The sequence below is a fragment of the Dreissena polymorpha genome, chromosome 1, assembly GCF_020536995.1.
Source record: "Dreissena polymorpha isolate Duluth1 chromosome 1, UMN_Dpol_1.0, whole genome shotgun sequence".
NCBI lineage: Eukaryota > Metazoa > Mollusca > Bivalvia > Myida > Dreissenidae > Dreissena > Dreissena polymorpha.
In genome coordinates, this window is record NC_068355.1 from 163,935,934 (window position 1) to 163,963,852 (window position 27,919).

Genomic DNA, 27,919 nt, shown 5'->3' on the forward strand with positions numbered 1-27,919 from the left:
TTCAAACTTGGTACACTTACTTACTATCATGAGGGGACTGGGCAGGCAAAGTTAGATAACTCTGGAGTGCATTTTGACAGAATTATGTGCCCTTTTTATACTTAGAAAATTGAAAATTTTGGTTAAGTTTTGTGTTTAGGTCCAATTTATTCCTTAAGTATCAAAGCTATTGCTTTCATACGTGCATCACTTACTAACTATCATAAGGGGACTGTGCAGGCAAAGTTATGTAACTCTGACTGGCATTTTGACAGAATTATGTGCCCTTTTTATATTTAGAAAATTTAAATTTTGGTTAAGTTGTATGTTTAGGTCCACTTTATTCATACAGTATCAAAGCTATTACTTTCATACTTGCAACACTTTTTAACTATCATAAGGGGACTGTGAAGGCAAAGTTATGTAACTCTGACTGGCATTTGGACGGAATTATGGGCCCTTTATACTTAGAAAATTGAAAATTTGGTTAAGTTTTGTGTTTTGGTCCACTTTACCCATAAAGTATCATAGATATTGCTTTCATACTTGGAACACTCGCAAACTATCATAAGGGTACAGTAAAAGGACAAGGTGCATAACTCTGGTTGTCATTTTTACGGAATTATGGCCCTTTTTTGACTTAGTAACTTTGAATATATGGTTAAATTTTGTGTTTCGATCCACTTTACTTCTAAAGTATCAAGGCTATTGCTTTCAAACTTCAAATACTTTCATGCTATCATGAGGTTACTTTACCTGGTAAGTTGAATTTTACCTTAACCTTTGAATGACCTTGACTCTCATGGTCAAATTATTAAATTTTGCTAAAATTGCCATAACTTCTTTATTTATGAATAGATTTGATTGATACTTTGACAAAACTACTCTTACCTGACATACCACAATAGACTCCACCCAAACCATCCCCTGTGCCCTCCCCCCCCCCCCCCCCCCGAATCCCCCCTTCCTATTTTTTTTTTTTTTTTTTAAGATCATCTCACAAATGACCACCACACCCTCACACTATACCCCCCAACCCCACCCCCCCCAATTTTTTTTTGAAACGGTTAAAAAACAAATATTTATTTTTATTGCTTTAGTTTTGAAATACCGTCCAGCCATCGCACCCAAGAATCCCCACCCCCACCCCCGATTTTTTTTTTAATGCCCCCCTTCGAAGAAGAGGGGGTATATTGCTTTGCTCATGTCGGTCGGTCTGTCGGTCGTCTGTCGGTCCGTCCACCAGGTGGTTGTCGGACGATAACTCAAGAACGCTTGGGCCTAGAATCATGAAACTTCATAGGTACATTGATCATGACTCGCAGATGACCCCTATCGATTTTGAGGTCACTAGGTCAAAGGTCAAGGTCACAGTGACCCGAAATAGTAAAATGGTTTCCGGATGATAACTTAAGAACGCTTAGGCCTAGGATCATGAAACTTGATAGGTAGATTGATCATGACTCGCAGATGACCCCTATTGATTTTCAGGTAACTAGGTCAAAGGTCAAGGTCACAGTGACCCTAAATAGTAAAATGGTTTCCGGATGATAACTCAAGAACGCTTAGGCCTAGGATCATGAAACTTGATAGGTAGATTGATCAGGACTCGCAGATGACCCCTATTGATTTTGAGGTCACTAGGTCAAAGGTCAAGGTCACAGTGACCCGAAATAGTAAAATGGTTTCCGGATGATAACTTAAGAACGCTTAGGCCTAGGATCATGAAACTTGATAGGTAGATTGATCATGACTCGCAGATGACCCCTATTGATTTTCAGGTAACTAGGTCAAAGGTCAAGGTCACAGTGACCCGAAATAGTAAAATGGTTTCCGGATGATAACTCAAGAACGCTTAGGCCTAGGATCATGAAACTTGATAGGTAGATTGATCAGGACTCGCAGATGACCCCTATTGATTTTGAGGTCACTAGGTCAAAGGTCAAGGTCACAGTGACCCGAAATAGTAAAATGGTTTCCGGATGATAACTCAAGAACGCTTAGGCCTAGGATCATGAAACTTAATAGGTAGATTGATCATGACTCGCAGATGACCCCTAATGATTTTCAGGTCACTAGGTCAAAGGTCAAGGTCACGATGACCCGAAATAGTAAAATGGTTTCCGGATGATACCTGAAGAACGCTTATTCCTAGGATCATGAAACTTGATAGGTAGATTGATCATGACTTGCAGATGACCCCTATTGATTTTCAGGTCACTAGGTCAAAGGTCAAGGTCTAGGTGACTCGAAATAGTAAAATGGTGTCTGGATGATAACTCAAGAATGCTTATGGCTAGGATCATGAAACTTCATAGGTACATTGATCATGAGTGGCAGATGACCCCTATTGATTTTCAGGTCACTAAGTCAAAGCTCAAGGTCACAGTGACAAAAAACATATTCACACAATGGCTCTCACTACAACGGAGAGCCCATATGGGGGGCATGCATGTTTTACAAACAGCCCTTGTTTGCATTTTTTTCCCGCATTTTTTCGCATTTTTGGAAGATAATGTAATAAATGTCCACACCCCCACACTATACACCCCTTTTCACTCCACCCCTCCATCCTTTGTGATTGAAATTGAGAGTCCCTTCACCTTTAAAAAGAAAATAGATGAGCAGTCTGCACCCGCAAGGCGGTGCTCTTGTTATCACATGCTATACCCTGTTTCCCATGTAATACAACCATTACATTTTTTTATATATTACACATGTGTAATACAACATTTTTAAGTGCTTTCATTGGCTTAGTTTTCGTTTATTGACCAATAACATTTTGTTATTTTGCTGAAATGATGTTGCAACGTCAAATGACGTCACGAAATGTAAACAACATTCAGGATTATATCATTATGTTTGCGTAAATATTTATCTAATTTGCTCATTTAAGAGCATTCGATAATAAAGATCTGACACTCATTGTCATATCATAACATATTTTATTAAACTTGTCTAGGAAATTCGTTAGTAAACTCGCCAAAGGCTCGCCTACTAACAAAATTTCTGAACTCGTTTAATAAAATATGGTATGATATGACAACTCATGCCAGATCCTATATGTCCTTGTTCATCTGTCGGATTTTTGTGTCATGCATTATAACTGCCTCGAATTACATCAAGAGTGATGATTGTGAATTTGAATGTGTTTCTCTTTTGTTGTGCATAACAAGTTTTAGAAAAAAAGTAGGAACTTTTATTCTTGATTTAAGAAATGTAATTGTGTTAATATGTTTTCATGACATCTCTTTGTTTTCCTATTTTCAGATTGTTCCGGAGGCTTTTGAACAAATACTAGAATATCTGTACTCAGGTGAGTGATATCTGTACTCAGGTGAGTGATATATGTACTTACGTGTATTCAGGGGAGTGAGTGTCATGACTATATTTCTCTGTCTTCAGGTCAGATACAGGTCTCGATACAGGAAGTGTCATGGGTATATTTCTCTGTCTTCAAGTCAGATGGAGGTCTCCGTACAGGAATTATCATGGCTATATTTCTCTGTCTTCAGGTCAGATGGAGGTCTCCGTACAGGAAGTGGACCCCTGTGTGGCACTGGCCCGGCAGTGTCGTCTGCTGCAGCTCATCTCCCTCATCGAGGAACGACTCCAGAAACAGACAGAGTTTGGTACGGGCAACATGGGGGCAGGGGGATGTGTGCGAGAGAGTATATACAATTTTAGTATGAACATTTTATACTTGCACGTTTAAACCAACAAATGAATATGATCAAGGAATGTTATATAAATAGAGAATAACAAATTTCTGTCTTATGGTTGTGTTATATATCTGATGAAGCTAAGGTTTAAAAAAGCCTTCTATATAACAAAATGATAGGACAGTAATGTGTTTTTCTGTTTATCATACCTTACAACCCCATTTTAAAAGATATAATGAAATTCAATTGCTACAACTCAGCATTTTTTTGCAGGATTGAATATGTTTTGAGGGTCATCAACATTTTTTCTGTTAAAAAAAACTAATGAGAATTCTTCTACGTTTTTATTTTTAGCTCCACTACTATATATGAAATATATATAGTGGAGCTATCCTACTCACCCTGGCATCGGCGTTAGTGTTATAGTTCCCGTTAGCGTGCAAATGTTAAAGTTTGCGTACTACCCCAAATATTTCCTATGTCCTTCGACATATTGCTTTTATATTTTGCATACTTCTTTACCAACATGCCCCAATCTATAAACAAGAGCAGACAACTGTATCAAGCATTTTGACAGAATTATTGCCCCTTTTATACTTAGAATATGCATATTATTGATAAATCTATGTTAAAGTTTGCGTATCACCTCAAATATTTTCTATGTCCTTGGACATATTGCTTTCATATTTTGCATACTTATCAAGCATTTTGACAGAATTATGGCCCCTTTTATACTTAGATAATTGAACATGTTGCTTAAATTGCCATAACTTCTTTATTTATGATCACATTTGATTCATACTTTGCCAAAACAACACTTACCTAACATACCACAATGCACTCCACCCAAACCACGTCTCTGCAATTTTTGGTGGGTAAGAATATGTTTTATGATGTTCGACTTGTTATGATGACGTCATTAGCTATTGCCCTTAATTTTTGCAAAATATGTCATGTCTCATGTGTATCAATCTCCTTTCCCCACCCAGCAATGTCAAAGCCCGGTGTGCAGGTTACCTCCCTTGTTGTGGAGCAGACGGACAAGTGGCAGCTGCAGCTGGACTTTGGCAGCCTGGCAGACGCAGCCTTGCCCCAGGAACTCTGCTCTCTTGTAAGCAGTATCTGCACTGTATTATACTCTTGTATAAATGAGCTTTGATACGGGAAAACGGGGCTTAATACATGTATGTAAAGTGTCATCGCAGATTAGGGACGACAGTTTCTGCTTTATTGTATTTTTCATTGAAAAGGAAGTCTCTTCTTAGCGAAAATCCATTGTATGCGGAAAGTGTTGCTTGATCTGGGAAAACACTTGACACACATGCATTAAATACTATTTTCCCATAGTGACCTTAGCGATTGTTTGGTCTGAATAATATGTATTATTTATTGTCTGTGCTTTTCAAAGGCACATTTGTAACAACATGGTAGTAATATTGAGCCGGGAAAGAAAATAATGTACATTGAGGCTTTTCCCCACGGTCTTAAACACAGTGGCACCCATGTGCCTAAATTTTCAAACAAGGGTAACAATTGGCCTGAATTTCAAAATACCTGTGACTGATTTTCAAAATAAAGGTAACCCTGTGCCTGAATTTAAAAATGAGGGTAACCCTGTGTCTGTGTTGCAAAATAAGAGTAAAAATAAGAGTAAACCTGTGACTAAATTTCCGAATCAGTGGTGCCCCTGTGCCTTAATTTACCAAAAGGGTACACTTAGTTTTATGTCAGGAACATCCCCTTACCTAAATTGCTAATCATTATCTGTATTTGATGTGATTCCTTATAAATTAATGTTTAAGTTAATAAATAATTTTATAAGAGTCTTACAAATCCCTTGGTTTGAAAGATATATTTCCCGAAGGTTTACAGATATTGTACAATTTGTTTATTATACTATGCTTCTTCATGCATGTTTTGTAGAGCACTGGAGAGCTGCCGTTTGAGCCAGAGTTTGCCTGGATGTATTCAGACATCGTGTTCCTAGTTGGGCCTCACAAGTTCTACTGCCATAAGGTATGTCACTGGCTACTTTTAAATCTAACTGGCTACTTAATTTTTTATGGAGAACACTGTAACTTATTATATAACAATACATGGCCACTATGTTACAATATATCTCAACATATCTCAATCATATCTCTTTTTAAGGTTAATTATGTTTCTACTCTGTTGTATTGTTATATTTTCTGTTCTGTACTTTCCGCTGTTACATAAATCAATGGTGTAGAGAAGCAATTAACACAAAATGTTCCAACTAAAATAACCTTAAAAAATTGTCTGTAATACATTCTTCAATTAACTTTTAATCTCTATCCATCAGGCATTTTTCTGCGTGCGTAGTGACTACTTCAAGGCGCTGGTGCGGGACCATTTCGGGGAGGGGTCCATGTCAGAGGAGGACATACCGGTGATCGAGATCCATGACGTGTCCACGGCAGTGTTTGTGTGCGTCATGTACTACATCTACCAGGACTCATGCGAGGTCAGTCATATACTAGTATATTCTTAACTATAGAGCCTCATTCTGGGAAAACAGTGCTTAATGCATGTGTGTTCTGGGGAAAATAGGGCTTAATGCATGCTCATTCTGGGGAAAACAGGGCTTAATGCATGCTAGTACTGGGGAAAATGGGCTTAATGTAAGCTCGTTCTGGGAAAACAGGGTTTAATGCGTTCTCGTTCTGGGGAAAAAAGGGCTTTATGCATGCTCTTCTGGGAAAACAGGGCTTAATGCTTGAGTAAAAAAGTGCCTGCCCAGATTAGCCAGTTTGCAAGCACAGGACTACACTGTCCACCAAGATTTGATTCTTGTTAAGAAGGGACTTTTTTTAACAAAATATTCCATAAAAAGGGAAAGTGTTGTAGCTGATTAGTTTTGGACTACACCACGCACATGCTTAAAGCCCAATTATCCCGGAATATGGCCTTATGGTACAAAACAATTCATACATGAAGATACCAACCTGTTTTCAGAGTTACGGTAAACACAGTTAATGAAAAAATTATGACCTGATAAACTATTTTGGTTTTGAGAAGCAATAACTAATTTTTTTCACCATCAGTTAAAAAGAGAAGCATATACATGTAATTATAGACAGCTGACAATAACTCGTTTTATAATACAACAATTTCAAACAATTAAGAAAACAAAATCCAGTTAACTGAGAATGTCTGGTTTTGATAAGCCATATCGAAGAAAAATTTAACATTAGTTGAAACTTAATTAATTAAAATTTGTTTCCTAGTTGACCGAGGACAATGTCTATGACGTGATGTGTGCGGCGGACATGTTTCTGCTGCCTGGGTTGAAGCGATTCTGTGCCAATGGCATGGCTAAGTTCCTAACGGTGAACGATGTCGTCATGGTTCTCAAGACTTCGCGCATGTTCAACCTTCCGAGGCTCGAGGATCAATGTGCCGAGTACATGGCTGAACATCTGGATCAGGTGAGTTGGTGTGGAAACAAAGGGCTTAATTTAAACCTATTTTATTTTATCTCTATTGCATCGAAACCCTCTGGCTAATTGAAACACTGTGTAGTCCTTTTCCTGGGTATAACCAGTGCTTGGTATCTTTGGTTGATATCCTTAGAACGCTCTCAAAGGGCATATTGAACCCGAGACTTCCTGGTGGACATATCTACTGGGCCATGGCAACCCGGCTTGATGCAAGTGCATGAAGTATTGTCACAGAGTTGTACATTCTAATTTGGGACACCGCTTTTAAGGATGTTTAGCTCAGCTGTTTTCGGAGAAAACCAGAGGTATTGTCATAGCCAGCTCGTTGTCCGCCGTCAGCCGTCCACCAAAGACGTCGTGCTAAAACCTTAACATTGGCTCTAAAATCAAAGTGCTTCCACCTACAACTTTGAAACTTCATATGTAGATGCACCTTAATGAGTTCTTCACGCCACACCCATTTTTGGGTCACTAGGTCAAAGGTCAAGGTCACTGTGACCTCTAATATAAAACTTTAACATAAACCTCTACATTTGTTGTAAAATCAAAGTGCTTCCACCTACAACCTTGAAACTTCATATGTAGATGCACCTTGATGAGTTCTACACGCCACACCCATTTTGGGTCACTAGGTCAAAGATCAAGGTCACTGTGACCTCAAAACAACACACACAAAAATTCTGACAAGCTTTCGCAGCCGAGTTTGGCACCCATCATGTGGTGCTCTTGTTATGTTTCAGAATAGTTTTATAAAAACTGAAATCAACTTAGGCACAAAAAGTGGTGTCCTGGATTTCTTTGTGCAAACTGCACGCCCCAAATAGGTTCTTTGTGTTCACAAATGTAGCTTTGAATTTAATTTATAAAATGTTTAACCCATTTATGCCTAGCGTCTAGAAAAAAGGCCTTGGCAAACAGCGTAGACCCAGATGAGACGCCGCATGATGCGGCGTCTCATCAGGGTCTGCGCTGTTCGCTTTAAGGAATTTCTGTAAGACATATTCTAAAAATAGAAATAAATGTACCAGACATCCCTAATTTTGGAAATCAATTGATCTAATTTAGAATTATGGAGAGTCCACTAGGCATAAATGGGTTAACATGTAAATAAAAAAAGACTGAGAAGTTCATTGTTTTACTTTGGAACTTAAGAAGATTTGTATGGACAGAACAAAAATAAAGCTAGTGTTAATAAGTCATATAAATAAGTATATAGATATGAAATTCTTGTAAAAAGGAGCATTGTTCCAGAAATCATTTTGCTACCTGTATGATTTTATAAAACCAGGTTTGTTCCATTGTAAAACAATATTTTAATTAATAAAATATATCTATAAAATTATTTAGCTCTTACACATATACTCCCAAAACGTGTTTAAATTATTGAAGTTTACTCACAAAGTAACATTATGAGCGGAATACTGGGAAAACTGGGGTTATGAATGTGCGTAAAGTGTAATTCTAGATTAGCCGTGCAGGATTCACTTTCCGCTTTTACAGTACTTTTCATAAAAAGGAAGTTACTTCATAGCGAAAATCAAGTTTAAGCGGAAAGTATTTTTCCTCATTAGCCAGTACAAAATACACAGGCTTATCTGGGACAACTTTTTACAGCCAGCATGAAGCCTTAGTTTCCCAGAACATGGCTCACAATTCTGCTCTGTAATTAATCCAGGTTTTGGAACTGAAAGAGTTTATGGAGCTCGTGAAATCGGACGCAGCGGAAGTGAAGGATCGAGCTGACACCGACTCCATTGACATCATAGACAGCGTGCGGTTCCACCTGACCAACTTCATTCAGACGTACAGCGAGATGAGGGAGGCAGAGGAGAGCCTTAAGGCCATCGACGAGTTCCTGCTGTCTCTTGGACTCGAATGTTAGGGGGCAACAGGGTCCCTTGGACTCGAGTGTAAGTGGGTGACAGAGTCCCTGGAATTCAAGTATTAATGGCAGCTTTTTCTCATGGACACAAGCGTAAAGGAGCTACATGGTCCCTCAGACTAGATTGTTAGGGGGCTGTTACTTTTGTATTAGGGTGTGACAAGGTCCCTTGGCCTCAAGTGTACATATTACAAGGTCCCTCTGCCTCAAGTGTAAAGGGGCGATATGATCCTTCTGATTCAAGTGTAAGGGGGCTACCTGGTCCGTGGGACTTCAGTTTTAAATGGCATCATGGTCCTTATAACTCATGTGTTAGAGAGTGACATGGTCCCTTAGAGCTCAGTTCAGAAATAACAGTGTCTTGTTTAACCAGGTTTTCCGAAGGAAAAAACTGGTTATTAGATTGGCGAATGTCGGCGGGCGGGCTGGCGGATGGGTGGAACAAGCTTGTCCGGGCCATAACTTTGTCGTTCATTGTGAGATTTTTATATCATTTGGCACATTTGTTCACCATCATTGGACGGTGTGTCAGGCGAAAGATTTACGTCCAAATCTCAAAGGTGAAGGTCACACTTTGAGTTCAAAGGTCAAAAATGGCCATAAATGAGCTTGTCCAGGCCATAACTATGTCGTTCATTGTGAGATTTTAAAATCATTTGGCATATTTGTTCACCATCATTGGACGGTGTGTCGCGCGAAAGAATTACGTCGTTATCTCCAAGGTCAAGTTCGCCATGACTAAAATTAGATTGATTTTGAAACAAGGGGGGTAACTATGAACAATCAGTAACAATGCACATTTTGAGTTTGAGTTGTCTGCCTTTTTCAGACTTTTTTTTCAAATTGACATCAAGGTCGCATGAGTAAAAATAGATTGAATTTGAAACAAGGGGGGTAACAATGCACATTTTTAATTGTCTTCATTTTTCAGACTTTTTTTTATTATTGAAAACCTGGTTTTGTGACAATATTGTCCCTTGTTTTTTATTAAGTAGAGGATGAAATATTTATTATTGATAACATGTAATCTTTTTAAAAATATAATTAGACCGTGCTCTGTGGAAAGGTGATTTAATGCATGTGCGTAAAGTGTTTCCCAGATTAGCCTATGCAGTTCGCACAGGCTAATCAGGGACGACACTTTCCGCATAAACTGGATTTTTACTAATACCAGACTTTTTTGAAATGAAAAATATCATAAGAGCAGAAAGTGTTGTCCCTGATTAGCCTGTGGGGAGTGCATAGGCTAATCTGGGACGACACTATGCACATGTATTAAACCCCCTTTTCACAGAGCACGGCCCAATTGTCTCATTTGTTTGACTCACCCTATACAATAACTATAGTCTGTGTAGATTAGTAGTGCAGTGCTTCAAAATACATACTGACACAGAAGTATAATAGACAAATTAGCATTAGTGCTAAAGTCAGATATATGTCCGAGTTAAGTGCGAATGAGTCCAACTCATTGGCAATACATTCAGTATTGTTAAGCAACTATTTTTTATATAAATAAGCTGGGAACCAAATAGATGTTTAAAAATTGATTCATAAAATATGATACTAAAAGCATGCAGCAGCTGAGTCCTGGCTTTGGTCGCAGAGCATCTTATAAGGGCATTCATGTACCATTAACTTGTCCGACTTAAGGGCTAGTTACCCTACTATTATTATCTTTACCAACAACACTTCAATGTGGATACTATTATTATCAATATCAGGAACACTATTCTTATTGGATACTTGTATTATCTTTATCAAGAACACTATTCTTATTGGATAATTGTATTATCGTTATCAAGAGCATTTTTCTTATTGAATACAATGTAGTATTATTATCAATATCAGGAACACTATTCTGATTGATGATTTTCATTATCTTCATCATAAATACTTCTCAGTTGAGACTTTCAATATTTGAAGAACATTTTATCCTATTCTCATTGGATACAGATACTTTTATAAACTTTATGTAGAACTGTCTATGCTTACTAGATACATTATTATACTTGTATCAGCTTTATCAAGAACAGTCTATTCTCAATGGATACTGTTTCCCTTTTGTTGTGTGTTACTTACGGGTGCAATTGACTTCATATATTTGAAGTGTTAATATATTTTGTGATGGTTATATACTTCATAGATGATTTTAATTGCAGTTTGTTGGTATATACTATTTATCTAGCTGTTTTGAAATAAAGTGTTAAAATGTGTGTGTTGAACATATGTTTGTTAAGTTTGACATTTGATACTATGTTTAACAAAAATAAATAAATAAAAACATTATTAAAATATGAACATTGTTTTTTATGCATATTATCACTGTTGTTGTTTAACCCTTTTCCACTTAGAAACATATTTTGACGCATTTGTAGTCCCTTAGAAAGTTAAATTTAATTAAGACATTTAATGAAAGACATTTCGTACTAGATTCAAGTTTAAATGGTTAATTTCCAACCCTTAGATACTGATGAGCAGCAAACTGCATAAAACATGAACAGACTGCAAGTTACTCACAGGCTGTTCTGGTTTAATGCTGTTTGCACATAGCCATTTTCACTTAGCCTCCAAGTGGGAAAGGGTTAAGCCCCGTTTGCCTCTGACATATATCGTAAATAATTACATTCAAGTCGGGTGGATGCAGTAGTCCAGTGATAGGATGCAGATTTTGGGATCGTAAGAATGATGTCCTTTGGTTCAAACCCCACTCATACCCTTGAATTGTATTGAGCAAGAAATGTGTCCCATGTTTGCTGCTCTCCTCCCAGAAGTATAAATACCTGTAAGTACCTGTGAGGGAAATAAGCCAACTGTCTGTTGTTGCATAATTTGATGAGTTTCAAAGGGTGATTTATCATCTTGGGGTTTATGTAACATTTGCTGAAGATGGAACTTTAAAATATCAATATATTGAATATTAAAATGGTACTAACATATGTAATTATTAACTGAAAAACAGTTCAGTTACATAACACACATGTTTCATATACAAGGAAACTTAAAATAAGAGATGTGTTTGTCAGAAACACAATGCCCCATATTGCGCCGCTTTGAAGCCAGATATTTGACCTTGAGAGATGACCTTGACCTTTTACCACTCAAAATGTGCAGCTCCATGAGATACACATGCATGCCAAATATCAAGTTGCTATCTTCAATAATGCAAGTTATTGCAAAACTTTAACCAAGGTTAAAGTTTTGGGACACATAATGAATGAATGACAAGACAGGCCAAAAACAATATACCCCCGATCTTTCGACCCGGGGGCATACATATAGAAAATTTGACAAATTTAAAGGGGTGGGGGGCTTGAGTACGCCTTTGAATGTATCTCTATGGCTGTCTTATTACATTTTCAGTGTGATACTTTCATAAAATTGGCTAGAATGTTTATTTTGTATTGAAAGATTTGACTGTCAGCAACTTGATTTAGCTCCAACTGACCAGACAAGATGAAATATGCACTTCAAATTTGTAAAACCCCAAAATTAAACATCAGCCATAGATTTAGAAGAAACTGATAAAATTATGTAGTAGTATCGCCATGATCAACATCAGACATAGATATACATAGAGATCATACATCACATACAAAAAAGTCCTAGCCTATTGTTTGTTTTTGTTTAGTCAGATGTAATTTGCAATATTATAATAATATAAAAATATGGTCTATTGAGTACATTGGATACGTATCATATTCCTGTGATAGCGAACAAATTTGTTGTTTGACTTTATTACAAGCAGGCTCCTTCCTTTTAATGACGTAGTATCTTGAAGAGATCTGTAAAATCATTTATATTATTCTGCGAGAAATTTTGTGTTTTTTTTTTCAAAAAAAGACTTTCTAAGGCATGAAATTTTGTGGATTTTTGGTTTTCACTCCCGAAAAAACAACATAACAAGAGTTCTGTTAGTGAAACACAATGCCGCCTACTGCACTGAATTTTTTTAGGAAAAAAGTCTGGGAAACTGTTATTATTCCGACACTTGTAGACTCGCACACCAACAATCAGATAAGTTACTGAAAGCGTTGGTAAAAATGGGGAAGTGTGATTTTAGTGAAAATTCAGGTGAATATCTGCAAGCGACAATATAACAATGCTCGAAAACATTTATTGACCAAGGCCCGTAACTTCACCAAATATCAACAAGAAACCGTTGGAGACAAGTGATGCTCCCCAAAGGTTTTTTGTCACAATATTGCACTATATATTTCAGATAAAAGGAAAAGTAGCTGGAGGGACAAGAATTGCAATATGTGTAGTTTTTAGAAAATTTCAAAGGGCCATAACTCTGGGAAAAATCATCCGACGAGAATCGGCTGATAACATGCACATCTCCTCTTGGTAGTGAAGCTTCCCATAAAGTTTCATTGAATTCCAGTCATAAGTTGCTGAGGAATAGCCCGGACAAGAATTGCACTATATGTACAATTGAAAATTTAAAAGGGCCATAACTCTGTGAAAAATCATCCGACCAGAACCCCCTGATAATATGCACATCTCCTCTTGGTAGTGAAGCTTCCCATAAAGTTTCATTGAATTCCAGTCATTAGTTGCTGAGAAATAGCCCGGACAAGAATTGCACTCTATGTACAATGGAAAATTTCAAAAGGCCATAACTCTGTGAAAATTCATCCGACCAGAACCCGCAGAAAATATGCACATCTCTTCTTGGAAGTGAAGCTTCCCATAAAGTTTCATTGTATTCCGGTCATTAGTTGCTGAGAAATAGCCCGGACAAAAATTGTGCACGGACGGACACACGGAAACACCGACAGATGAAGCGGCGACTAAATGCTCCCCCCAAAATAAATGTTGGGGGTGCATAATAAACTGGAGCAAAACACGAACTTGATCTGAAAGTCATGAAGATAGATGCACAAATAAACAAGAGATGTGTTTGTCAGAAACACAATGCCCCCTACTGCGCCGCTTTGAAGCCATATATTTGACCTGTGACCTTGAAGGATGACCTTGACCTTACAACACTCTAAATGTGCAGCTCCATGAGATACACATCCATGCCAATTATCAAGTTGCTATCTTCAATACTGCAAAAGTTATGACCAAGGTTAAAGTTTTGACGCTGCTTTGAAGCCATATATTTGACCTTGAAGGATGACCTTGACCTTTCACCACTCAAAATGTGCAGATCAATGAGATAAACATGCATGCCAAATATCAAGTTGCTATCTTCAATATTGCAAAAGTAATTCATTATTACAAAAGTTTAACCAAGGTTAAAGTTTTCCACAGAATGACAGACAGACAGGCCAAAAACAATATACACCCGATCATTTGATCCGGGGGCATAAAAATCATGTAAATATCTGAAAGTGTTACGGAAAAAACTCTGGGAACAGAATGCCCGAAGGACAGCATGACTGCTATATGCCACCCAACAGAGAAAAAAAAAACAACTCGGGGAACTAATAATCCTCAGGGATCTTAATTTTGTGGATACTTCAACCCAGGGAATGAATGAAAATTTATGTCCCTGGAACCATGAATAATGATTTTACAGTAAATAGGGAGGATTGATTATGTAAGTTTGTTGGATACTGTCCCTGATATAATAAAACAATAAAAATGCTTACAGTATTTATATTATTTTATTTTGCATTTTTCATGTTTGGTATAAATTCATTTTAACAGAATATCATTTACAAAACAAGTTCAATTCATTCAACATGTCAATTATATGGTACAAAAATAAAAGTAGTAGTAAACACATAACAAAAACAACAATACATGCAAACCAAACGAATACACTTTAGAGGAACACAGAAATGGCCGAATAGTGAGATATGTCATGTAAGTGATGTGTTTTACACATAGAACAGAGACTAGGCAATTCATACATGGGGCATACTTTAAATATAACGGTACAGGAGATATCTACAGGAACAATGTTATCAAATGCAGCAGCATTTAATGCAAATAGCTACCCCTCGAAATGGACTTTTTGTGCATATTATATATGTTGTACATTCTATGATTATTGGTTTAAGTTGGACACATGACAGAATTTCAAAGAATTACCAATGCTTAATACACCTCAGATGAAAATATCGGACGAATATTAAAATTAATAAGTGAACAAATGATTCAAATCCTTGCAAGACCATCATTTTTTTTCAACCCTATTGCTGTTACATGTTCATGTTTTGATACCAATGTACATTCTATATAAGTATGTGAAAAATAACAGCTGAAAGGTTATACGATAGTTAAATAAACCACTATATAGCCTAGGTCTGGCTACACTGGGCTTCAAACATGTGTGGAAAGTGTTGTCCAGATTAGCATATGCACTCAACACAGGCTAATCAGAGACAACACTATTCTTTTATGACTGCACAGGCTAATATGGGACATTTACCCACATTTGTTAAACACCATTTTCGCAGAGCAAGGCTCACATAGTGTTAATTAATAGTAGCTAGAGCTGGCCACAGTAGGGATAAATACGCACCAACTCAGCCTGTGGTATATAAAGCCAGTTGTAATTATCACCTTACAACTTTATACCATCATGTTATAGAAACAATCATGTTTATTTCATTCTTCTTTGAAAACAGGGCTTTAATTAAGAAATTTTAACTGTCAAGATAAAACAATAATATCTCTAATTATTAACAGCAAAGCAGCGAACAATAAAAGACATTAATAAAAAATCTATTTTCTTTTTTATAACAATTACTATAATTTTATTAATGAAAATCTATATATATTAAAAATTCCACTCAGTTATGAAAGTAACACATTAGAAACCAGAGAAAATAGACAAGATTCCTACTTTTTCCACCATAGGGGAAATCGCTATTTCTTCAGATATAAAAATGCAATAACTGCTTTAACATACATGCCTGTTAAGTATAAGTGTGTACATATGAACTCACTGCAATGTTTCTCATGCACAACTTAGTTAGAAATCGTCATTGAAAAGAAAAGCGTGAATGTCAACTAATAACTCAATATATATTCTTATTTTAATTGAATATTTTTTCAACTTATATTAATATTTGATTGAATACCGGTAGCAAGAGTACAAATAAGGCTGTCAAAAATACTGTTTAATATAATGCAGTGTTCTCCATAAATTTTTAGTAACCAGTAAAATTTTAAAAGAAGCCAGCGATTTAGCACTATTTTTTGCCCCGTTTCAAATTTATATTTTGGGGAAAAGTAGCCAGGGCATAGATTGTTAGTACAGGTAACCAGTGAAATTGCTGGCCCACAGTGCTGTCGGAATACACTGAATATATAATATACCAGTACTTGTTACATACCTATGAATGGCAAACCAATAACTGAGACATAACAAAATCAAATATTAGCTAGAAGTATGCATATTAATACACTTGTTAAAATGATAACATTGTCATTCTTTGTTCTTGAATATGTTAAGTAAACAAATGAGCATCCTTTTGGGAATATGGGGCTTAATACATGTGTGCACAGTGTCGCCCAGATAAGTATGAGCAGTCTACACAGGCTAATCAGGGACCACACTTTGCCCTTTTATGGAATTTTTTGTAAAAGGGAAAGCAGACTGCACAGGCTAAAATGTGACGATACTTTACACACCTGCATTAAGCCCAGTTTTCCTGGAAAAGGGCTCTTTTAATTTACAGTTATGCATATTTACGGTTCAAGATCTATTATCAACATACTTGTATTCAATCAATATATTATTAAGCAAGATATTTGCCAATACTAGAGTGTTGTACTAAACTGACTAATTGTATGTTAAGATTGCCTTGTCAACACAAGTTTCAGCACTGGGCTCAAACATTTGCATATAATACAGTGGACATGCATTAGTGACTAACATCAGTGGTTGGAGACAGAAAATAACAAAACAAAATTGGGAGTTGTCACTAAAATATTCTGAACTTTCAAATTATACTGGACTTACCCTGAGAATGAATGACCTGTATCATGCAAAAAAAGGTCTTTTGCCTTACGTGGTCAGCAAAGCTCCAGACCAGCCTGTGCAATCACACAGTCCGGCCAGGAGCTATGCTATCCACTATCAAGTCATGCAAAGATTCCTGGTAACATAAGCCGCTCACAGACAGCAAGGATGCACCAAACGTTGTAGAGCTAGCCTGGGCGCATATGGCATAAGACCCATTTTTGCATGACGTGGCTCAAATGGTAAAGAGCAAAATGCTAACAATGTCACAGAACTGAGAAATTGAAAATTGCTGTTTTTAAATAAATGTATATTTATTATATTTTCAAAGTAAGATAGTTAAACTTATATACACATATTTTTTTAGCTGTACTTGTTTTTAAATTACAAAGTAAATTACAATTTTATATAAAACCTAATTGCATACAAGCTAAATACTGTAAAATTTTCTGTTTTTATTAAATGGGCTTACAGTAATCTAGACAACTACTACTGCCATAGACACATATCTACAATCTGATATAAAACATTTGTACACATTTACAACCAGGAAAAAATGCAAATGCTTCATTAAAAAATCACCGTTTAAATATCATCTAATCATAAATAAATGGAAAACAAGTATAGAAATGAGAGATAAGACAGCTAGTAATAAACATCTGTACAATTGAAAGGGAAAACAAGAACAACATATCACAGTCATAAACAAACATGGTAACAGTAATGATTTTGATTCAAAAGAGAAAATGTGGCATGCAAACTTTTCCTGGAGATTTGCAAGAGTTGGCCCACGATATATCCCTGACTATTCACAGGAATGGAAAACTGACAACATGTGGCGTAGATATGAGCTGTGTTTTTGAGAAAACTGGGCTTAACCTTTTACCTCTTATACATGCATTTTGATGCGTTTGTAGTCGCTTAGAAAATCTAATTAAATTTAAAATCTTCACTAGAATCAAGTTTTAACGGATTCATTTCTAACCTTAAGAAACTGATGAGCAGCAAACAGCATAAAACCTTTTGACTTTGCTTCTGGGGTATTGGTTAATGCATTTAGCCCGGTTTTACCAAAACGCCGCTCTATAGAACCAGTGAGACTGAAAGTTACAAAGGCGTTAACTGTTATGCGCACTCATCAAATACGGTGGGGAAATTTTGTGACAAGGGATTTTGCTGGTTTCTCTTTATGTTCTGGGAAATAAGAACATATTACTTTCTATCCTTGGGTGGAAGCATTTCTAGCAAGGAAGTAAATACATGTAATAGTCTAGAAAGTAGGTGGAAAGTCATGTTACATCCTTGCTGGGGTGAATACATTCTTAGGTTGGATGTTTTATAAAATATATGACAATTTAGAAAGTCAGAGGCCAGTCAGGATGCTCAATGGGCCACCTACAGTAGTTAGTACAACATATTCTTCTTTTTTTCCCTAACAAGTGCTGGCCAAAGACAGCACACTCAACTTTTCTTCAACTCTTATAGTATACTTAATTTTTCTGTAAGTCACCTGATAAAATGACCACACAAACAAATTTGAATATCTGTGTCTGTATCTATATATCTATGTAGCATCTGTGAAGTAAAATATGAACATCAATAAAATTAAAACAAGAAATGTGACCATGCCAAGAAATAAGATTTTTTCATTTTTACAAATTAAGTTAGCTGAATTTAATTAACTTTGCAAGCAAGGTCTGCAGCTTATAAGCTAATTGCACATAAAATTACCTTCCTAGACTATTGAGTGGACACCATTTTTTCTATTTTTAGAAACAGTGACCTTGACCATGCTGGCCCAACTTCAATCATAACCTAGGCCTGCATGTCAGCTACATCTACCAACAAACAATATAACAGCCCAATAAGTCCGTCACTTCGGTGTTTCGATGGAAAATGTTTCTTTATTTTAAGTAGCAGTGACCTAGGTCCCACTGGCAAAAATGTAATCCCTTGTTAAATCAGAAGTAAATATATCATCAAACAAAATTTCAGCAAAATATCTCCATCCTAACTAAACTCAGAGTTTATGTATAGTTTTATAAACAGTGCCCTTACGTTGAAATGTTTAAATGCCACTCACTTTCCAGCCATATCAGCAAAAAAGTAATAAGCGTTTATTTCGTATTAATATTCACTCTTTATTTCGACCTCACTCCCTGCAAATTTTCTGAGCAGGAGCTGTTATTTTGTGACCTGCTTAGAAATTTGGAAATTAGTTGTACTCAAACATTGACCTGAAGCACATAAAAGGTGGATAATTCAGCTAAATTAGTGACCTCAAACAATGACCCTGAACGTGAAATATATGTTAAGTTTAAATTAAAGACCTGTACTAGAAACAGTTGTATAGAGATGGTGTGTGTTTAATGTAAACAGAGCATTGTGTAGTCTCAGACATTTTGGGGAGTAGAATAGCTAGTACTATTCAGTGAATAGTCGAGCTTTAAACAACTTCAACTGAAACAACTTTAGCTGATGTTACAGTACAATGTAAATAATGCATGCACATGCCTAAAATTATCAAATGAAAAAACATGTTTCATTATCAAATTTAAGGTCATGCGTTCCCTTCTTATAAAGAAACTCATTCATTGATATCATTTATGGAAGGAACTTAAAATCTCAAAATAATTTGACCAGTGAAACTTAATTAGACAGGGTCAACTAAGTTAATGTTAATAATTTAGTTAAAATACAAATTGCATTCCTAACTAGAAATGCATCACAGACATTGATGCCCCTGAAATACATGCTTGGACATGGACTAAGCCACATGATATTCTACAGTAGACAAAAAGACAAAGAAGCATATTTCAGCCAAAAATGGTCGCAATCCCTATTCCTGTCTTTTCAATCATCTACACATTAAGGTTATGCAGCTATTAAAGTTTTAGCAAGATCCAACCAGTTGCAAAATTGGAATTAAAACCAACAAATTGTGTGACTATTTCTATGGTGGAAAAACAGAAAAAGGGCAATAATTCTGCCAAAACTTGTCTTATCTTACATTTCTTTCTTTACAATCATCTACACAGTAAGAACATTCAACAATGCAATTTTGAGCAAGATACACCCTTTATAAATGAGGTATTCAAAACACAAGCTTTGGGATGTACGTACGGACAGACAAGAGCAATTCTTAAAATCTCCCACCATGTGGAAGCATAAATAACATGCCTGTTTTTTTTCAACAGCATTTTTTGGAAAAAATGTGTTAGAGCTGAATGTATCTGTAAAATATTAAAGCACCAATCAAATCATAATACCCCTGCACAAACTATGATGATGCCACTGGATTAGCTCAACCAGGTATGAACAGACTGCAAGCCTTTTAATCACTGACATCACCATGGTTTGTGCATGTGTATCGCTATGAAATGATTGAATTTGACGGAGAACTGTTGGCCTGTAGATCTGACTTCTGTATCTGTAGGGACCGTTTCTGGGGATCATCACTGGTGATGTACAACGTTCGCTGCTGGGTCTGCATGTCCCCGCCACCCAGACCGGTCATGAAGGGAATATTGATAGACACAGGCTGAAGTCCCATCTTATTCACACTTAGAGCACCGCCAGGCTTTTGTAGCAAGTTATTCTTTATATGGATCTGCCCGGGCAGCATTGAGTTTGGGTTGGCGCTTATTTGAGACGGGATGCCGGCCATGTTGGTGGTGGTATGGAACGTGAGATTGTGGGTGTGTAGTTGGGTGCTGGGAAGGATGTTGGCTGAGTGGGAGGTGCGAGCCTGCTGGAGCACAGGCTGACCCAGCCCAGGCTTCGACTGGAACACCTGCTGAGACAGGCCTGCAACACATAGGTTATGTTGGTTTATTTGAGCCTTGCTCTGGGAAAACAGGGTTTAATGCATGTGCGTAGTGTCATCCTAGATTAGCCTGCCAAGAAGAGACTTCCTTCAAACGAAAAAAAACATATAAGCAGACTGCACATACTGCACTGGGACAACACTTCACACACAGGCATTTAGACTGCACATACTGCACTGGGACAACACTTCACACACATGCATTTAGACTGCACATACTGCACTGGGACAACACTTCACACACAGGCATTTAGACTGCACATACTGCACTGGGACAAAACTTCACACACATGCACATACTGCACTGGGACAACACTTCACACACATGCATTTAGACTGCACATACTGCACTGGGACAACACTTCACACACAGGCATTTAGACTGCACATACTGCACTGGGACAACACTTCACACACAGGCATTTAGACTGCACATACTGCACTGGGACAACACTTCACACACAGGCATTTAGACTGCACATACTGCACTGGGACAACACTTCACACACAGGCATTTAGACTGCACATACTGCACTGGGACAACACTTCACACACATGCATTTAGACTGCACATACTGCACTGGGACAACACTTCACACACAGGCATTTAGACTGCACATACTGCACTGGGACAACACTTCACACACATGCATTTAGACTGCACATACTGCACTGGGACAACACTTCACACACAGGCATTTAGACTGCACATACTGCACTGGGACAACACTTCACACACAGGCATTTAGACTGCACATACTGCACTGGGACAACACTTCACACACAGGCATTTAGACTGCACATACTGCACTGGGACAACACTTCACACACAGGCACTGGGACAACACTTCACACACAGGCATTTAGACTGCACATACTGCACTGGGACAACACTTCACACACAGGCATTAAGTAAAATGTAATAATCCATTTAGACTGCACATACTGCACTGGGACAACACTTCACACACAGGCATTTAGACTGCACATACTGCACTGGGACAACACTTCACACACAGGCATTTAGACTGCACACACTGCACTGGGACAACACTTCACACACAGACATTTAGACTGCACTTACTGCACTTGGACAACACTTCACACACATGCATTTAGACTGCACATACTGCACTAGGACAACACTTCACACACATGCATTTAGACTGCACACACTGCACTGGGACAACACTTCACACACATGCATTTAGACTGCACATACTGCACTGGAACAACACTTCACACACAGGCATTTAGACTGCACATACTGCACTGGGACAACACTTCACACACAGGCATTTAGACTGCACATACTGCACTGGGACAACACTTCACACACATGCATTTAGACTGCACATACTGCACCGGGACAACACTTCACACACATGCACATACTGCACTGGGACAACACTTCACACACAGGCATTTAGACTGCACATACTGCACTGGGACAACACTTCACACACAGGCATTTAGACTGCACATACTGCACCGGGACAACACTTCACACACATGCACATACTGCACTGGGACAACACTTCACACACATGCATTTAGACTGCACATACTGCACTGGGACAACACTTCACACACAGGCATTTAGACTGCACACACTGCACTGGGACAACACTTCACACACAGGCATTTAGACTGCACACACTGCACTGGGACAACACTTCACACACAGGCATTTAGACTGCACATACTGCACTGGAACAACACTTCACACACATGCATTTAGACTGCACATACTGCACTGGGACAACACTTCACACACATGCATTTAGACTGCACATACTGCACTGACACAACACTTCACACACAGGCATTTTGACTGCACACACTGCACTGGGACAACACTTCACACACATGCATTTAGACTGCACATACTGCACTGGGACAACACTTCACACACAGGCATTTAGACTGCACACACTGCACTGACACAACACTTCACACACAGGCATTTAGACTGCACATACTGCACCGGGACAACACTTCACACACAGGCATTTAGACTGCACATACTGCACTGGGACAACACTTCACACACAGGCATTTAGACTGCACACACTGCACTGGGACAACACTTCACACACATGCATTTAGACTGCACACACTGCACTGGGACAACACTTCACACACAGGCATTTAGACTGCACATACTGCACTGGGACAACACTTCACACACATGCATTTAGACTGCACATACTGCACTGGGACAACACTTCACACACAGGCATTTAGACTGCACACACTGCACTGACACAACACTTCACACACAGGCATTTAGACTGCACACACTGCACTGGGACAACACTTCACACACATGCATTTAGACTGCACACACTGCACTGGGACAACACTTCACACACAGGCATTTAGACTGCACATACTGCACTGGGACAACACTTCACACACAGGCATTTAGACTGCACATACTGCACTGGGACAACACTTCACACACATGCATTTAGACTGCACATACTGCACTGGGACAACACTTCACACACAGGCATTTAGACTGCACACACTGCACTGACACAACACTTCACACACAGGCATTTAGACTGCACATACTGCACCCGGACAACACTTCACACACAGGCATTTAGACTGCACATACTGCACTGGGACAACACTTCACACACAGGCATTTAGACTGCACACACTGCACTGGGACAACACTTCACACACATGCATTTAGACTGCACACACTGCACTGGGACAACACTTCACACACAGGCATTTAGACTGCACATACTGCACTGACACAACACTTCACACACAGGCATTTAGACTGCACACACTGCACTGGGACAACACTTCACACACATGCATTTAGACTGCACACACTGCACTGGGACAACACTTCACACACAGGCATTTAGACTGCACACACTGCACTGGGACAACACTTCACACACAGGCATTTAGACTGCACATACTGCACTGGGACAACACTTCACACACATGCATTTAGACTGCACATACTGCACTGGGACAACACTTCACACACAGGCATTTAGACTGCACACACTGCACTGACACAACACTTCACACACAGGCATTTAGACTGCACACACTGCACTGGGACAACACTTCACACACATGCATTTAGACTGCACACACTGCACTGGGACAACACTTCACACACATGCATTTAGACTGCACATACTGCACTGGGACAACACTTCACACACAGGCATTTAGACTGCACATACTGCACTGGGACAACACTTCACACACATGCATTTAGACTGCACATACTGCACTGGGACAACACTTCACACACATGCATTTAGACTGCACACACTGCACTGGGACAACACTTCACACACAGGCATTTAGACTGCACATACTGCACTGGGACAACACTTCACACACATGCATTTAGACTGCACATACTGCACTGGGACAACACTTCACACACATGCATTTAGACTGCACATACTGCACTGGGACAACACTTCACACACATGCATTTAGACTGCACACACTGCACTGGGACAACACTTCACACACATGCATTTAGACTGCACATACTGCACTGACACAACACTTCTCACACAGGCATTTAGACTGCACATACTGCACTGGGACAACACTTCACACACATGCATTTAGACTGCACACACTGCACTGGGACAACACTTCACACACATGCATTTAGACCCATTTTCCAGAGCAAGGCAAATTATGATTTTTTTCCATTAAAACAGTATTGTAGAAATATGACCTTCTCTCACTGTTCCTGGGAAAAGCGGACACCATGCTCAATGTTTAAAACGCACTAAGTGACCCTATGACCTAGTTTTTGACCCTTGTTCGAACTTGACCTACACATCATCTAGATACAAATTCTGACCAAGTGTGGTGAAGATCAGATGAAAACTACTTGAATTAGAGAGCTGACCCAATGCTGAATGTGTAAAACGTACTAAGTGACCCTGTGACCTAGTTTTTGATCTGGCATGGCTCATGTTAAAACTTGGCCTTAAGATAATCTAGATACAACTTCTGACCAAGTTTGGTGAAGCTCAGATAAAAACTACTTGAATTAGAGAGCGGACACCATGCGCAATGTTTAAAACGCACTAAGTGACCCCATGACCTAGTTTTTGACCCGGCATGACCCATATTCGAACTTGACCTAGACATCATCTAGATACAACATCTGACCAAGTTTGGTGAAGATCTGATGAAAACAACTTGAATTATAGAGCGGACACTTAATACGGACCTACAGACAGACTGACCGACCGACAAGCTCACTCCTATATACCCCCCTTAACTTTGTTTACAGGGGTATAATAAAATTAATATTTCAAGCAATTTTTTAACAAGAGGGCCTGAAAGGCCCAAAGTCGCTCACCTGAGATAACAAGATATTATTTGGATAAATCTTCTGACCAAGTTTCATGAAGATTGGAAAATAAATGTGGCCTCTAGTTAACTGTAGCCATATAAGGAAAAAATGCCCCGCCCTCTGGAAGTCATGTTTTTCAACCAACCGGCATCATTTTTGAACTCGTCCAAGATATTATCGGGATGAATGTTCTAACCAAGTTTCATGAAGATCGGAAAATAAATGTGGCCTCTAGAGTGTTAACAAGATTTTAATATAGCCATATATAGACATATTAGGAAAAATGCCCCGCCCCTTGGCAGCCATGTTTTTCAAGCAAAGGCTACAATTTTTGAACTCATCCAAGATATCATTTTGACAAATCATCTGAGCAAGTTTCATGAAGATTGGACAATAAATGTGGCCTCTAGAGTGTTAACAAGGTTTTACTAAAGCCATATAAAGAAAAATGCCCCGCCCCCTGGCGGCCATGTTTTTCAACCCACCGGCATCATTTTCGAACTCGTCCAATATATTATTGAGATTAATCTTCTGACCGAGTTTCATGAACATCGGACTATAAATGTGGCCTCTAGAGTGTAAACAAGATTTTACTATAGCCATATATAACCATATAAGGAAAAATGCCCCGCCCCTTGGCAGCCATGTTTTTCAAGCAAACGTGACCATTTTCGAACTCATCCAAGATATCATTAAGACCAATCTTCTGATAAAATTTTATGAAGATTGGACAATAAATGTGGCCTCTAGAGAGTGAACAAGGCAAATGTTGACGTCGCACAACGGACAATGGACAAAAGGCGATCACAAAACTAATTTTACATAAAACATGAGGGCCATGATGGCCCTGAATCGCTCACCTGACGGAAGTTTCACTATGATTTGACCAGATGACCTACTTTATGACCTCAGATGACCCATATACAATCTCAAGCCAGATTTCATCAATTAATACATTCTGACAAAATTTCATGACGACGTGATGAAAACTGTGACCTCTTTCATCTACACAAGGTTTTACTAGAGTTGGCCTGGTGACCTAATTTTTGACCCCAGATGTCCCATATACGATCCAAAATCAGATATTATCAAGATAAACATTCTGACCATATTCCATCAAGATCTGATAACAACTTTTACCTCTATTGTCTACACAAGGTTTTTCTATGATTTGACCTAGTGACCTAGTTTCTGACCCCAGATGACCCAAATACAATCCCAATCCAGATTTCATCAAGATAAACATTCTGACCAAATTTCATAAAGATTGGATGAAAACTGTGACCTCTACTGTCTACACAAACAAATTGTTGACGGACGGACGCACGCACAGCGGACATCACACGATCACATAAGCTCACCATGTCACTTCGTGACAGGTGAGCTAAAAATAAACCCAAAAGTCAACAGTTGTTAGCTATATACAAGTTTTTATCAACTACCAGAATTGATATAGATCATATAATTTTCTATATAAAATATTGAAGATATTGTTTGGTTCATGTCAGATGAAAGCCATAAAATCATTAATATTCATTGGCATGAAAATCCGTGGTCATTCAAAAAATAACTTTATCGTGGACGCGTTAATTCTTGGATGTCTGATTTTGAGAAATCTGCATCAGTCATTTTCAAATATGTTTTTAATAAAATTGTATACCGGTAGGTCAAACCCTGAAATCAACGAAAATTAATGTCCCAAGAATAATCATGATTTTACAGTGTGTAATTGAAAGTACATCTCAAGTTCTCTATGTTTTCCCTACCTTGATGTGAGGCGGACTGGTTGGAGATGACCCCGTTCTGTAGGGTGGGGGCCGACACCAGGCTCACTGTGCTACCCTGCTGCTGCAACACACCACAGAACATAACTCATACAACCTGCCATATTTACAGTATCATTATAAGTCACATGTGACTGAGTATTTAAGGTTGATTGAGAAACCACAGCATCTATTTAACAAGAGCAACACATAACGGGTGCCAACGGATTAATTTTTTTTAGAGGTCACAGTGACCTTGACCTTTGACCCAAAAATGTGTGTGTGTGTGTAGAACTCATCAAGGTGCATCCACATATGAAGTTTCAAAGTTGTAGTTGGAAGCACTTTGATTTTAGAGCAAAATGTGAAAGTTTAAGCACGACGCTGACGGCGAGCTGGCTATGACAATACCTCGGGTTTTCTCCGAAAAACAGCCGAGCTATAAATGAGCCTAGATTTCAGAAAATGGGTCTTAATGCATGTGCATATTGTTATCTCAGATAAGCCTACATCCGGGACAATTTCTGCCTACACTGAATTTTTGCTAAGCAGAGACTCCTTTAAACGAAAAATTATTTAAGCGGAAAGTGTGATCCCTGATAAGCCTGTACAAACAGCAAAGGCTCATCTTGGACAACAATTCACGCACATGCATTAAACACCATTTCTCCAGATCAAGGCTCATATATTAGTCCTAAGCTTTTAAAGTTTTTTTGAGTAACCATAGCTACATGTGTTCTTAAAAAAAAAAGAGTTTGACTGCAGAAATCTGAAGTCTTGGCAGAACCATAGACATGGCATATAAGTAAAAGAAAGTAATTGTCCACAAACTTACATTCATACATTCCTTTAACCCTTTACCACTTAGATACGAATTTAACCCTTTACCACTTAGATGCGTATTTAACCCTTTTCCACTTAGATATGTATTTTGACGCATTTGAAGTCCCTTAGAAATATACATTTAATTAAAGACCTTTCTTCCTTAATTCAAGTTTTAAAGGCTTCATTTTCAACCTGTTGTTACTGATGAGCAGCAGACAGCATAAAACC

The 27,919-nt window shown here is 38.2% G+C and overlaps 2 protein-coding genes across 5 annotated transcripts in view; one reads left to right on the forward strand and one right to left on the reverse strand.

Moving 5' to 3' along the window:
- LOC127858873 (ankyrin repeat and BTB/POZ domain-containing protein 1-like) overlaps positions 1-11,278 on the forward strand; it is a 344,964-nt gene extending 333,686 nt beyond the window's left edge. For 3 of the 4 annotated variants that reach the window (XM_052396218.1, XM_052396222.1, XM_052396214.1), the window contains exons 6-12: positions 3,250-3,295; positions 3,495-3,665; positions 4,631-4,752; positions 5,565-5,657; positions 5,965-6,126; positions 6,890-7,090; positions 8,778-11,278. In XM_052396218.1, the coding sequence (XP_052252178.1) occupies positions 3,250-3,295; positions 3,495-3,665; positions 4,631-4,752; positions 5,565-5,657; positions 5,965-6,126; positions 6,890-7,090; positions 8,778-8,984 (1,002 nt within the window). In that variant the 3' untranslated portion in view covers positions 8,985-11,278. The remainder of the gene's footprint in view (positions 1-3,249; positions 3,296-3,494; positions 3,666-4,630; positions 4,753-5,564; positions 5,658-5,964; positions 6,127-6,889; positions 7,091-8,777) is intronic. The other variant, XM_052396219.1, reaches the window with a different exon arrangement.
- A 3,302-nt stretch (positions 11,279-14,580) lies between these two features.
- LOC127858921 (uncharacterized) overlaps positions 14,581-27,919 on the reverse strand; it is a 38,713-nt gene continuing 25,374 nt past the window's right edge. The window contains 2 exon segments of the mRNA XM_052396255.1: positions 14,581-20,715; positions 26,870-26,951. Coding sequence (XP_052252215.1) covers positions 20,282-20,715; positions 26,870-26,951 — 516 coding nt within the window. The 3' untranslated portion in view covers positions 14,581-20,281.